Genomic DNA, 15278 nt, shown 5'->3' with positions numbered 1-15278 from the left:
GTCGAAACAAACGGAGCATAAGTTAAAAATTTGTTATAGGTCTAATATTTTTCTTCGAACCGTGCTGGTTTCAAGGGTTTTGTGTGTTTATAAAGTAATAAAATAATTTATTTATTTATTCATAATGTTTTAACAAGTTCGTAATAAATAGTAAAATATTTCAAGCGTTTTCACTGTCCACGGATATTTTGTTCTCTTTAAAGCGTTTGGCATATCTCTACAGTTGGGACCATTTTTAGTTGTTGTTGTAATTAAGGTATTGTTTGTCATTTAGCAGATTACAAGATAAAACAGAACAATGAAACAGCGATGCGTGAATCAACTGTGACCAGTCTCGTATACTTCCGAGGGGAAAATAGGTGAAATGGGAAGAGACAAAAGAAGTTCAACATTTATGCCCACTTGACCAAGTTGTATGTTGCAGTTATGGCACATTTATTGGCCTTGTTTGGACTATCAGAGTGTCCAAAGGAGAGGTAAATTGTGGATATCTACCGTAAGATGACATACTATTTGCCATTCAATTTATTATGTAGTCAGGGATGGTGTCTATTAATATCCTTAGTAATGACACAGACATTATATAACTACCTTACAAAACTGATAGTGACAAGATCTAAAAGTCATTAAATATCATTTTCTCTTAATAAATGATGATCCAATAATTATTAAATATTGTCACATCAGTTCTATGTCATGCGAGCCCTTGAGGCAGTCGTGTTGAGTGAACCATCATTTTCCTTGAGAAAAGTTACGCGAGCTAGCCTCAACAACCTTGTAAGGGCGGCACTAGTCACACCACCCTTCCCAATCTCTTTTTTTTTTTTTTTTTTTTTTTTTTTTTGAACTTTTTATTATTATTATTTTGGTATTTTGATAAAATTAACAAAATTTTTTTTTTTTTTTAATGTGGCATCTGACATGGCAAAACTACTCGTGTGTAATTAATCTTCTTTCTTTTTCTTTTTTTTTTTCTTTTTTTTAAGTACATTGATAAATAAAGAAAACTATGGAACAAAGAAAGTGGAAGGAAAAACTTTTCCAAGACAAGGTGGAAAAAGATGTTAATAAAGGGGAAGAGTTGGGAATGCAGCCAAAATAAATCTTTGTTGTGACCCAATTTGCCACATGATGGGCACAAAAATTTGCACTTCGGTTTACATAACTAGCTTGCCAGCTAGATGATACAAGGATGGTAGATAGGATAGTGGATATAGTAGATGCAATACGATAGTCTCGCGTAATGGTTAGTTGTTGTAGAGCCAAAGTGACAGCAAGAGAATCTCCTTCTAAGATAAAGGATGACAAATCCAAATTGACTACTAGTTGGGTAGCCAAAAAAGCAGCAGTTGCCTCGCCATAAAGAGCAGTGTATGGTGGACTGATAAGGGAGATGTACTTGATAATAGTACCATTTGAATCTCGGTAGACTGCAGCTTAAGCTGCAAATGAATATATGATTGATTTAAAAATAAGGAGTTGGAGGGCACTTTCAAATTTTTGGAGTAGTAACAAAATTTGGATGTCCATGCTAAATGATGTTCCAAAACCTTTTTGTTAATAGTTGATGAAACAGTGATAGCATTTGGGATGAAACCTTCATGATGAGCTTTGTTCCGGGTGAACCAAAGGGCAAAGATAATCACATGCAATAGCAACAAAAATTTGGAATAGATGTGTCTCTACTTTGTGGATGCCAATTCGATGTGGATTGAGAATATGATAAGAAGCTAATCTGTCATGTTAGTAATATTTAAAGCAATAGTGTCCAAAGGCCAAAAAGATTGGCGCCAAACCACATGTCTAATAGGATAGGTAAAAAAGAGATGTGAGAGGGAATCAACAGGGAATGAACAAAGAGAGCAACTAGTGTCTGGAGATGGAGAAAGTGTGGATTGGGAAATTCTAAATTTTGTAGGATTAATGTTCTAGACCATTTTCCGGAGGAAAAGTTTTCGTCTGTTATTAAGGTTAAGCTTCCAAAGAGCTTTCCAACAGGTTTTGGGGAAGGGGGACGAAGGGAAAGGGGTGAGAGAGCTAATCAAATGATGAGCTGATTTAATGGAGAAAGTACCTGTCTTGGAAGGGGTCCAGAGGAGGGAATCGGAATGCTTGCGAATAGTTATTTTGAGGATTTCTGTAACAGTGGTAGGGTCAAAAAGAAAATGCAAAACATTTTGTTTCAAAGTCAAAGTTGGAGAGTATATAAGATCAGAAATAGACAGGGAGTGGTTTGAGGGAATGGAAGGCAGTCTAGGAGTTCACAAAAAGGTTGGAATAGTGGGTATCCATGGTGAAGACCAAATGGGTAGCCAGGAATTTCAATGTGGAATATGAGAAGCGCAAGCTAAGATAAGTGATAGTGTGGCCTTTATCCCATTCCATATCCAAGAACCAGATGCAAGAGATGAAAATAAGAAATTTTCATACCTGATAAACTTTGTCTGTAAAAGAGGAACCCAGAAGCTGTCATGGTAGGAGAGCAGTTGCCATCCAAGTTTGGATAGTAGAGAGAGGTTCACATCTTTCAAAAAATAGAAACCAGGACCGCTTTGGTCTTTTGGTAAACAAAGGGATTATAAAGATTTTAAAGTCAGATTTCGAGTTGTCTTTTGGAAATCCTCACAAAAAATATTTAAAAACCTTATCCAGATGCTTACAAATACCATCCGGAAGGAGAAAAAATACTCATAGTGTAGGATGAGATTGCCGAAACCACCACCACCTTGATAAGAGTAGATTTCCCAGCTTGAGATAAAGTTTTGGATCTCCAACCTTCTATTTTGCTATGGACTATGTCTAATCAATCAGAAAAAGGTACTGTTTTGAATTTTCCAAACAGAATAGGAAGTCCAAGGTGTTTGGCTGTGGCAGGAGTTATGAACAACCCAAAGAGTTAAAAGTCAAATTTAAAAGTCACGGGAATTAATTAAAATGGCACGGAAACTTGAAAAATATAAACCAAATTTCTTTTATATATATATAAGTAGGAAATTAGCTCTACACTTCTTTGAATACTCACAATAAGCACAATAAGCATGAGTAGTATTTGTTTTCCTAAAGACAACCAAACAATTTTCTAATGTTGATTCATATAAAACATTTTGTCAAATGTGAACTCCACAAAATAAACACTTCAAAAAAATGTTATATGTACTTAAACTTTTATAAAAGAAATCTTACTAACTAATGTGGAGCTTATTCATTGGAGATGATCAAAATAATTAATAAAACTACAAATATCAATGAATAAACTTCACATATATCATATCAAATCGCTTCTTCAAATAAAATTCAGAAGAAGAAAAAAAAGACATTTTTCAGAGCTATTATCAAACATACATACCTAGACACTTGTACTTTTTTTGACTGATTGAAGAGTTGCAAGACCCAGACTCCCTGGCGTTGGAATGAATTTTTTCAAACAAAACAAAAGTACACCCTCCCACCTTTCACTTGTACTATCTCAATCAATCCAATCAATCCAAGTTTCAGTTTTATCCAAACATTCGCACAGAAAATATACAAAACAAAATCTAGATAAAAATACTTTGCTTTGAAAATTTGCCAGCAAGCGACCCACAAAATTTTTTTTGATAAGCAAGCTATCCACAAAATTAAACTGCAACAATGAAAAAAAAAAAAAAAAACATACAACTGAAAAAGAGAAAGATTGCCTCAGCAAAAAAAAACAAGCATTTATGGTGGTACAAACATGATACCAGAAAGTCCTTGGCAACAAACTGCAAGAACAATCCCTCCCCTCCTTTTCCCAAACAAAAAGAACAATCCTAATCCCCTTCATTCTGACTTTCATCTTTGATAAGCTTGATCATGTCATCGATTCGAAGAATTGTTATGGCTGCTTCAGTTGCAAACTGGCCAATGGAAAATTCAGGAAACAACTTTAAGAGGCTATTTGGAAATAATCATAATACTCTTCATAAGTAAGTTAGAACCATTTGTATGTAGAACATACAAAACATTTACCTGAATTATCTTCACTTTGCTCATTGCAGGCTCAATGACTCCAGCTTCTAAGTTGTTACGAACGCTTCCCTTTGAAAGGTCTAGACCCATGCTGCAATAATTTAAGAGGTGGCCAAATCAATTAAGATAAAATCAAAATTTCCACGCAAGAAATTTACTTGGGAGCACTCAGGTCAGACCCCAAAAGATCCAAGTTATAAACTCCTCTCTCTCTTACACACTTATTATTACACTATAAACACATACAACTGTTAGGTGTCCCTTAAGACTAGTATAATACAATAACCACCAGTCTGGAAATGAATATTAGTGCGACAACTTTGAGTGAAGAAGAAAAAGTTTTTTTATTCAACCCAAAAAAAAATTTGCAGAGGGTGATGGGAGAAATGAAATAACTTGTTAGTTTAATCCAAAATGCCACTCATAGAATAGCTCCAAAATAAAATACCTAGATAAATGCTTCTTATCAGCATTGGTTTGTGCTATGGTATGGTAAGCCCGTAATTTTGCAACCAAATCCGTGGCATCCTTAGCAGCATTCACGGCAAGCACCTGAACCAAATACATGTCATTATTGTCTCCACAACAATTCCCATCAATGGGATGGGGGGTTAAATCATTCACTCAAGATTATAATAAACCTTTGGTATAATTAACAAAGATTCAGCAAATTCTGCAATTGCCAACTGCTCGCGGGATCCTAAGGTTGTAGCAAGGCACTCCAAATACCCAGACAAGGCAGCCTCGACTGCACCTCCACCCGCTACCACCTGTATTGCAATATGTCATGACGAAGAATATAAATAGGAAAAATGAATTATTTCCATTGTATTCAAGTATTAGAGAAAGTGCCAAAGTTTACCGTATTGGATTCAAGGGTCCTTTTAACAATAGACAGAGCATCATGCAGAGCTCTCTCCATCTCATCAAGCATATAGTCATTCGCACCTCTGAGGATCAAGGAAATCTAAAGAAAGTATTTGAAGGGGGGAAAAATGAAAGCAACATCAGAAGGTGACTATGCATGAAAACAATGAGGAACTGATATGTCATAAGATACGATAAGAAAATGTTCATCATTTCATAAATTTCTATATTAAGTTGCATTCTTTGAATATTACTTTAGCAGGTTATCTAACACTCGAACTTAAACAGGGTTATAGCCTCATTCTCAGGTCTGATAGAAATAGGAATTCCACAAGGATTTCAAGCAATTGGGTTGCAGAGTTGAGAAGTGTAGAATCCAAAAAACAAATCAAAATTAAAGAAATAACCCACCGCACTAGTAGTTTTAGTCCCCTTTATCATAATCACATCGTCATCAGCAACACGCTCCTCAACAACTTCATCTGCATATCCAAGAAGTGATGAATCAAATGATTCATCTCCTTCCATATCAGCAAATGTAGAGACCTGCCCATCAATTGTACACAATCATAAACAAAATAATATATTGGTTAGCCTATTTAAAGTACAGTACAATTACCATTAATATGCACTGAAATACAAAGACTCTACATAACAATCATAAGATGGAGAAAGCTTGAGAGAGAGAGAGAGAGAGAGGAAAAATTGCAAACTCCTTAGCCCCAAAAGTGTCCAGTGCATATCTGGGCATATCCTGATCATCCAACTTTAAAAAATAGTTTTAAATTTACGACACAAGTATCAAATACGTATCAGCCAATATACAGGGGTTTTGAGCTCCTATATTTTCTTTGATAAGTAATCGCATATTCATTGAAAAACGCAAAGGCGCAACCTAAGCACACAAGAAATATACAAAAGAGACACCTAGCTCTTATACTAACAAAAAAAAGCCTTAATGTGGACCAAAATTATACATTTTTTATTAGGGACGAAAATGCGGGCGGATAATAACCGCCCGCATCCGCTATCCACACATGCAGTTGCAGATATTAAACCCCATTATCCGCATGTGAATGCGGATATCGGTTTTAGGGTATGCTCGCATTCCATATATATATATATATATATATATATATATAAAATTAAATTTACCAAAATAAGGTCGAATTGAATTTGGTAAGTTTAGGATCTTTAAGTTATGTTAGGTTTTTTTCACTATCATCTCAAAGTTATACCTCACTACATTTATTATTTTTTCTTTCTCTGGGTAATCCAAATCCTGATTACTCTATGAGACAATAACCCTTTATAGTTGATAATCGTAAATTGTGTAACAAGTGAAATCTTAATTTATTTAAGCTTGCATATAATAATTACCTCATATTCGGGTAGCGGATAATAACCGCATTTAATAACTGCACAAATGCGGATAGTAACCGCATGACACGGATATCTAAAAGTAATAACCGCATCCACATCCGCATTTTCACCCCTATTTTTTATTATAGATAGTTTTTAAAAAAAAAAAAAAAAAAACAAGAAGAAGCGCAATTGAGTACTTGGCTTCTTTAACCACAAAGTTTTTTTAAGCTCTGCCGATTCAAAACATCTAAATCACAATATTTTTGGACAAAACCTATTTCCCTTGGTACATCCATGATTGCATTAACTATTAGCCAATGTCAAAAGCAAATAACAGCCTTGAAAAGTGATATCATTAACACAAGCGGGATAGAAATTTACCAGGGTTGCACCGGTTGCCTTCGCAACATGGCGCATATCCTCTTTCCGAACACGTCTCACAGCAATGGCCCCGGCCTCAACAAAGTACTGAAAGAACATCAAAGAACAATAAAAAATCATAATATGCCCAATAAATTTAATGGTAGTAGGTACATAATGAACTAGGAGAACTAGAAAAGAATAATCTAAGATAGCTTGTCAGCCTGAGTTCACTGTAATTAAAGTGAACCCATTTCAAAAGGCGGTTCAGACCACAAAATCAACAACATACTGGACCAAAACTAGAAGATAATTTACTCAAAACTTAGACATCAATATATCGCCAAATAAACATTGAAAACCCACTGTCAGGACAGCGACCAACTTAGACACTTCAATGGATCAAGAAACTTCTATCAAACAAAACACTAAAATTGTCCATGGTTACTTCCTTAAATATTTCCCATGCTAAATTGATATCTCAAAGTGATAATTCCAGGTCAATCACACCATGTGCTATAAACTTCATTTTCAGTATGCGGCATGAAAGCAATAGTAATCTCAACATTTTATCCTTCCTATTTCCTAACATTTGGTGTTTCACAACATTAATCCAACATTTTCTACATAGCCCCTGTAGGCTATAACATAGTAAGAATCACAGGACCACAACCAAAAGATAAGAGACCCTTTAAGCAATGCCAACAAAAATATGACTGTAACCAGTACATGCAACCAAGTTCAGTTAGAGTGATGGCATCAGAGAGAATGCTAATTATCATGCCAGCCAATTCAGTGACCAGAAATGAATGCTGGCCATGTCATAGATGGAAAGCAGAATCAAATATCCATAGAAGCTTGCCTTGAGTGCCATGTCATCGATCCCTTTTGTTGTCAGAATAACATTAGCTCCAACTTTCAGAAGTTTTTCAATGCGTTCTTTTGTCATATCAGCTTCTCTGCAAAGGCACACGTAACATCAATTCCACATAAGCAAAAACAGAGACAAACATTATGTAATGATTTTTGCTTGACAACCATAAAGAAGAGGTAATTAAAATTGTCACAACACAAAAAGCATAAAGCATGTAAGACTTTCAGTAGCCAAGAACATGCACTAAAGAGGTATTTGCATAATCCGATTGCCACCGACCGACTGCTACCTAACTGCCACCGACCGCCTACCGACTTTCAGAACTGTTTCGATGTCGGTTCGGTTCGGTAGGCGGGAGAATTATTATTTCTTCAGTTAACCAAACCGAGCCAACTTAACCAACTTTGACCAAACCAGCTTAACCTACTTTAACCCTTAGTTTTTGCATAACTTGTTTATCTCAAAAACATGTCCAATAAACACTTGTTTAGCCCAGAAACAACCCATTTTGGCCCATAAAAATAGGTTTGGCCCAATATAAAAAAGCACATGACTAACCGACTTTACCGAGTTAATTGACTTAACCGAAATAGTCAAAATTTATTCTTGTCGGTATGAGTCAATTAATTAACTGACTTTTTCGGTTCATTAGGCAAAAATACCCATACCGTCACCGATACCCAGCCCTACCAAATTGTATCACTAGCAATATGCCTATAAGTTATTAGACTCTTAGTTTTACAAATTTTAAGCAAAATCTTTTTGAAAAAAAGAAAAAAAAGAAAGCAGGTTGGCATTTGTACTCTTCTCATAACCCATAGTAACATCAACGCAAAACACAAATATTCACATGTCAACTAAACATAATTATATACCAAGGTTTCAATTAATTGCTTCCCATGAAATCAATTTTCAAGCCTAGATGATGTCTAAGAACCTACTCATAGCAAACATATATTTTAAGATATTTACAGATTCATTGTAACAGGTATTGGCAATAAAATAGGTTTATAAAACATGTGAGAAGAATTTGGATTAGGTACACAAACACACACACGCACACAGGTATATTCGAATGTAAGTATGTATACCATTTTGTGCCTTTACCAGGTTGCTCTAAATAGGTAATTGGATACTAAATCAATTACCGCAAAGAAACAAGCATGTGGAAAGTGAACTGTAGAATGGTATTAATTGTTCCAATGGCGAGCAAGCTGAGTAGCAATCAAGTAAATGGCAACTATTAATATCAAAGAAATACTTTTCTATTATCTGTCACCTTTCACGAATTTTTTCAAGCTCCCTGGGATCAGTGACTAAGACCTGAACACCCAATTGCATCTTTGTCCTCTGAAGATTAAAGTCAAGACAGGCAATCCTGGCAGGGGCAACCCTAAGTGGCATTCCTTGGGCAGCACGACCCATATTTAGAGCATACCCATTCAAAAGATAGCTATCCTTTGCACTTTGGCCATGTGCTTTCAAAATATTAATTCCCTGGAGCATGATAAGAGCAACTAGGGCATTACAACTTTCACATCCACAAATGTTAGCACATCACAAAAACCATGAAAAGCAGGTTGGGCCATATCCGGCTAATGATTGTACTAGCCAGTAGTTTTAAAAGGAACTTATAATACATACTAATAATAAAATATCAAATTTCCTCCAGATATACGTGCACACTGCATAACCTTTCACTGATAAGATATGAAGAATACACAACCCACCTTGATTGGGTATCTGACTTCCCCCCGTGCATTTGTCATTTTAACCGATTGTACAGCATCCACAACCTAGAAATACAAATCAAATATATGTATCAATAAAACACACAAAAGGCTCATCAAAGGCACAACAAGCACAAACGGCTTGGTTAAGTATAGAAATAAGTACCAATTTCACTAACATCCAGATTTATTGGAACAAAATAGTTCCATATTACTTAAACGACAAATAATAAGCGTACCAGATTTGCAAAGAAGTCACTGTCACCAGCTATCAACTTTGAGGACATGCTTGTCTTGGCACAGTTTATTAGAGAATCTTTTCCAAGCTTTTCAACCTAGACAAATCAAGCAAAACAATCTTATCAAGAGTATTATATATCAAATATATTACAGCTTAGTCAAAGCATTGTCATACAGAGCAAAATGAACAGGGACCATTTTCTAAGTACAAAGTGTTTAAATTTAAGAAAGGCGATGGTATCAAAGTTCATTTGTGGCATGGCATGTAGAATGGGAGATGCTTTGAAGGATTTACTTCCAGATTTGTTTTTGCTAGCAGTGGATAGGAATGCTTCTATAGGCTCGTATTGTGTATTCGGATATTAAGGCAAAGATTAGAATTTTCGATTTGTGAGAGCCTTGTGGTTGAGAGCTAAGAGTATGTGGATTCCTGGTTTGAGTTGTACTCTAATTATCCTTCAAGCAAAAGACAAGGACAGGATGTGCTGGAGGTTGACTAGCAATGGAAGATGTGATGTAAAATCTAATTATGGTGCTTTGGGAGAGTCCTCCGGCATGATGTTCCCTTGGAAGAGTACTTGGATGTGTCAAAGCCCCTCAAAAACATCCATTCTTTGTTAGGCAACGGCATTGTAAAAGATTTTGAAGCCGGACAATCTGAGAGAGAGAGAGAGAGAGAGAGATCATCGTAGACTGGTGTTGTATGTGTATATCTAGTAAAGAGTTAGTAGGACATTTATTACTACATTGTACAGCAACAATGACTCGTGGGCTCTGGTGTTCTCTCTTTTTGGGGTGCACATGTTGATGACCTAGAATGGTTATTGAGGTACACATTGCTGGAAAGGGAAATTTGGTAGTCCTACAAGAGTTAAAATTTGGAGTGCAGTCCCTCTACACATTATGTCAATTACATGGAGAGAATGGAATGATCACGCTAATAATGTTGAGTTCCGTTTAAATCCCCCTAAATCTATGTTTTTCTACCTAATTACCTTCACAAAGAAAATAAAAATGATCTTCTAAGGACAAGTCAATCTAATGTATGATATTACAAACTTCTTTCAACAGATCAAATGTATGTCCTGAAATTTCATGGGAGCAAAAGAATTTAGCAAAGCCTATAATACAACAATTCAATACATTCATCTTAATGAAAGGGTGGAGTTAGTTCATAACTTCTGCAAAACCTCCGTTCTCTCTCCTCTGAAAAACCAAAACACCCAAACGCCATGGGAGGAGGGAAGCTCTGTGCTTCCCTCCCCCTCCCCCTCCCCTCCCTCTGCTATCGCCTCTATTGAGGCTTTTGCTACCGCCTCCGTTGAGGCCCTTATCTTGCTAGAGCTTGCTCTAGCCTTTTACTTGCTTTCCTCCACTTCAACACAGCTCTCACCGGTTTCCGCCCCCTTCCTCTACCGTGTCTATTGTGATTTTTGGCTTGGTTGTTGGTTCAAAATCTTAGGATCTAGATCTACACTCCTTTATCAATTTTTGCACAACACACGCCTCTCCAGTGGGTTCGTCGGCGCCTTCCGCTTCCATCGATGGTCGCCACTTTCTCTTTTGTTGTCCCCGCATCAGAGCTGGCATGCACGCGCCAGGGAGTTTGTCTCCTTTTCCAGTGTGTGAAGGCCATGAACCTCCTCCTCGCCTTCCCCCACCTCTATTGTTTGTGATTTGCGGAAGACCACGGCGTTTGCAGCTGGAGAGAGGTCTTCCTATGCTGGCGCGTGATCTACACGCGCCGGCACTGGCAACTCCCAGCCCCTACCCCACCGTTGTTCAGTTGCTGTGTTGTTTTTATTTTTCCACTTTTGTATTTCTGGGCTTTTATTTTTTTGTATCCCCTCTGTCCCTGTGATTATTGTTACGCAACCAATGTTTGGGTCCTATTGGTGGTTTGGGTTTTTGGCATCCATGCCAAGAATCAATAGGCCCGCATCTTCGGATGCATTGCCTCCGCGTACTTACATTCTTAGTGTTTAATTTAGGGTGCCCAGCCTAGTTTTGATGTAATTTCCTTTTCAAGTATCTATAAATAAAAATATATGTTCATCTTAAGTTGGAACCACAATATTGCACGCCAAATCCTCTCCCCATTTTTAGCATGAATGATAGAACTGAAAAACGCAGAATATGATCTTTCATGGCAACTGTATGATCCATACAAAACTGCCATTCATGCCTACTATGGTTATGCACCACATTCATCGTCACACACAAGCATACACATCTAGTTTTCAACAACTATACAACGACAAATTCACAGGAGATTTACCTTCACAGCCAATTTTTCCTCCACATATTTGCATGCCTCCCTCATAGCAAGCTGTTTACATCAAGAACATATTCAAATATAGAGGATAAAACCATAAGGCAATGCACCAAGTAACATAGTTTTGAATTTGATTAGTGTCTGAACTTAAAATAGGAACAAAAGGGTGGAGGGAGGAGAGAGAGAGAGAGAGAGAGAGAGAGAGAGAGAGAGAGAGAGAGAGAGAGAGAGAGTCACTCACTCTGTATCCACTGATTATAGACGTAGGGTGAATGTTATTCCTAACCAGATCATTTGCTCTCTGCAGAATTATGATTAAACGATCTGTTAAGTCATCGTCCATCAAACCATAAGGGAGTTCAAAGGCGAAGCCATGTTCAAGTGAGTGGGGGTGACTTCTCCATAAAATTAAAAATTGAAAACATTCTCATTTTAAATGTTTAATATCTTGTCTTTTCAATTTCTCAAATTTGTATGTGCGCCCCAAAAATGAGGTAGAAAAATCCCGAATTGTATGCTTTTAAGTTTGACTCTAATTATTAAATAATTGATTCCAATTGCCAAAAAATAATTTTAAAAGGAATGAATTTCGCCCCAAAAATGAGGAAGAAAAATCCCAAATTGTATGCTTTTAAGTTACTCTAATTATTAAATAATTGATTCCAATTGCCAAAAAATAATTTTAAAAGGAATGAATTTCCTAATTTTCTTTTTTAATTTGTATCAATCGACGATCAGTTTAATGCTTTACTTTTTGCTTCAGTTATAATGATTTTTTCGGTACTTTCAATACGTTATTCTGTCATTATAAAATGAATTGCTCAGTGGAGATTTACTTCCTACCCATTATTTAAAAAAACTTGAATAGTGCACGTCAATGTTATAGAAAACAAAACAATTTTTAAATTTGTTGTATCATTGAGTTTGTTTTTCCATTTACTGAGTGAATAATTTGTATTGCAAATGTTTTGTTAATTGCCTCCACTGGGGGGAAATTCTGGCTCCGACCCTAGGGGAATTGCTCTATAACCCATTAACCCATATGAAATCTCAAAGGAACATACTAGCTACACTTAATCATAGATGTGGCATAAATATGACTCCTTGCCATAATATCATTTGCTCTCGACAGGGATTATGATTAATTAAGTCATCACTCATCAAAACATAAGGGAATTCCTTTAAAACCCATTAGAACTTAAATGAACAGACAGCCTACACTTACCTTAAGCAACTCCGCAGCTATTATGACTACCGAAGTTGTCCCATCACCAACTTCTCTGTCTTGAAGCTCAGCCAACTCCACAAGAACCTACAGACCACAAAAAATAAAATTAAATATGTAACAAAGTGGAAAAAATCTGCGGGACAACACACACATACATAACAGTAAAACAAAGAAATGTGACTCTTTATCTACCTTGGCAGCAGGGTGCTCAACTTCCAACATCTTGAGTATTGTAGCACCATCGTTAGTAATTGTCACATCACCAATATCATCAACAAGCATCTGAAACAATAAATCAAGGAATAAGCAAGTTAAAACCTTACCATAGAACTAGACAGACCAATATAAAGCTATGGGACAAGGTATGTCAGCAATGCCTCTCTGAGTTGACATCCAAAAACAAAGTAAAAACTTTGACATGCAGTTCCGAATTTAACTGTATCACTAAAATTATGGTAAATAGTCTTCATGGATTCGTGCCCCTCTCAAATAAAAAACATACAAGTAAAAATATGAACAAAAAGACATTCCTCTTCTTTTCTTTCCCAAAATGTCCTTCTCTCTTCAGTCTCCACTGCCTTACATAAATTTCACTCCAACACATGCAAGTGCCCAACCATACAACTCAACAAACAAATGCACAAAGGAACAACATCACACCATTGAGAACAAGCAATATGCTCAATTTCAAACCACTACGGCAATACGAAGCATATCACTTGTTCATTATCTTACACATTTAAATTCACTACAGTCTACAGACTTGATAGTGATGTAACTTTTTGTTAATGTTACACGACTCCATAGCTTTTAATCTAACTAATATTTTGACGATCCCTCCATTAGGTTACATGTTCTCCATGCTAAACACACAAACGCAAGCCACATCTCAATCAGTTATCATTTATTATCAAGTCTATAAACCCATGCATTTCGATATTCTTGTAGCAATAAAAACTAAACTTTGGACATTTAGAAGAAATAGTCCTTACTGTTAGTGAGCATAGGGATTATAGGAACATCATGTACAACATTTAGTGATGGCACTAGGAAACCTCTACAATTAGCGATTTCAAGTTACTACAAATACTATGAACAAAGTAAAGCAAATCCTATCAGGAACAACCAACATTTTTTTTTCTCATTCCACACAAAAATTTACAAAGTTCTCTCCAGCAAGAAGACCTCACTGGAACACAGCTGCATAGCAGCTAACAATACAACACAAAGACTCCTCCCAAGCAACGGTGAGAAGCCAAAGAATCACAACCAAACCATACAACTCATCAAAACCCAACCAAAACACTATACAGCCGAAATCCAGAATATAGCAATCAAAGAAGCTACATTTTCTGGTATAATGGAACAACCAACACTGCAACCACCGAAACAGCTTCAATACCTTGTCGAGTCCAACGGGACCTAGCGAGGATTTCACAATGTTAGCGACCGCTCCGCACGCCATCACTATTCCAAACGCACCACCATTACAAACCAAACAAACAAATGGACATTAAATTCGCAACCAAAAAAAAAAAGTAAAAGCAGGTTTTTCAGCGGCGGCTGAGAGAGAGTACCGTTTTGGGTGCGAACGTCCTGGCCGGACTGGCGCTCGCCGAGAATATCAGGGCCAGCCATTTAGTGGTTCGCTGAGAGAGAGAGAGGGAGAGTGTCTAAGTTAGAGAGAATGAGAAACCCTAGGTTAGGTCTATGGATGAAGAAATGGAAGTTCACTGCAGCGTGCTTGTTTGATTTTGTAATTGAGATTCGAGAAAGAGTTTGTAGAGTGCTTCTAGTGTTGTAACAAAGAAGAAGACGGCCCAACAAGATTCGAGGGAGTGAAGGGCTTTTCTACGGAGTCCAGGAGGCCGAGTCTTGGTTGCCTAACATGGATTCCAACAAAAAGGTTTACACTAAACTTGCGGCCCATGTCGTTTCTTTAATTTTTAGAGTACAAATATTACTTCCCCTAATTTGAATAACTCCTTTAAATTCAATTTATAAAATTGACATATATTCTTTAAACTTGTGAAAACATGCTTTTTTTTCCGACTCAATTTAAAATAAAATTCTATTCATTTTTATATTCATTATTCAGAATTAATTATTAGTTAGTTTTTTAAATAGAAACTCGAACTTTATTCACAAGATTAATTTAAGACAGCTTTTACTTAAAAATCTTTTTTTTTTCACCTTCCTTAAAATAGTACAAATTTACCTCCCTCCAGGCTCCAAGCAAGGGTGAAACCACAGGGAAATGATAGTTAGGGACAAACCAACCGGCCCTTTTATTAAAAAAATAGTCCTATCAGAAGTTACTTTTGATTATGAAAATCCCTTCTTAATGAA

General features: G+C 36.5%; 1 protein-coding gene across 1 annotated transcript; it reads right to left on the bottom strand.

Annotated features, from left to right (window-relative positions):
• Positions 1-3537: 3537 nt before the first annotated feature.
• LOC133871001 (T-complex protein 1 subunit alpha-like) lies at positions 3538-14703 on the bottom strand. The gene is made up of 17 exons (XM_062308328.1): positions 14507-14703; positions 14332-14396; positions 13122-13211; positions 12927-13013; positions 11943-12002; positions 11705-11755; positions 9426-9521; positions 9187-9252; positions 8736-8953; positions 7445-7541; positions 6604-6690; positions 5269-5403; positions 4853-4957; positions 4632-4760; positions 4439-4542; positions 3991-4081; positions 3538-3878 (listed from the first exon to the last, which is right to left on the bottom strand). Exons 1-17 carry the CDS (start codon positions 14565-14567, stop codon positions 3792-3794), a joined length of 1629 nt encoding a protein of 542 aa, XP_062164312.1. The 5' UTR covers positions 14568-14703; the 3' UTR covers positions 3538-3791.
• Between the last annotated feature and the right edge of the window lie 575 nt (positions 14704-15278).

This window comes from Alnus glutinosa, chromosome 6, assembly GCF_958979055.1.
Source record: "Alnus glutinosa chromosome 6, dhAlnGlut1.1, whole genome shotgun sequence".
In the NCBI taxonomy this organism is placed as follows: domain Eukaryota; kingdom Viridiplantae; phylum Streptophyta; class Magnoliopsida; order Fagales; family Betulaceae; genus Alnus; species Alnus glutinosa.
Note: the sequence above shows the minus strand (reverse complement) of the source record. Positions and strands in the feature narration are given on the sequence as shown.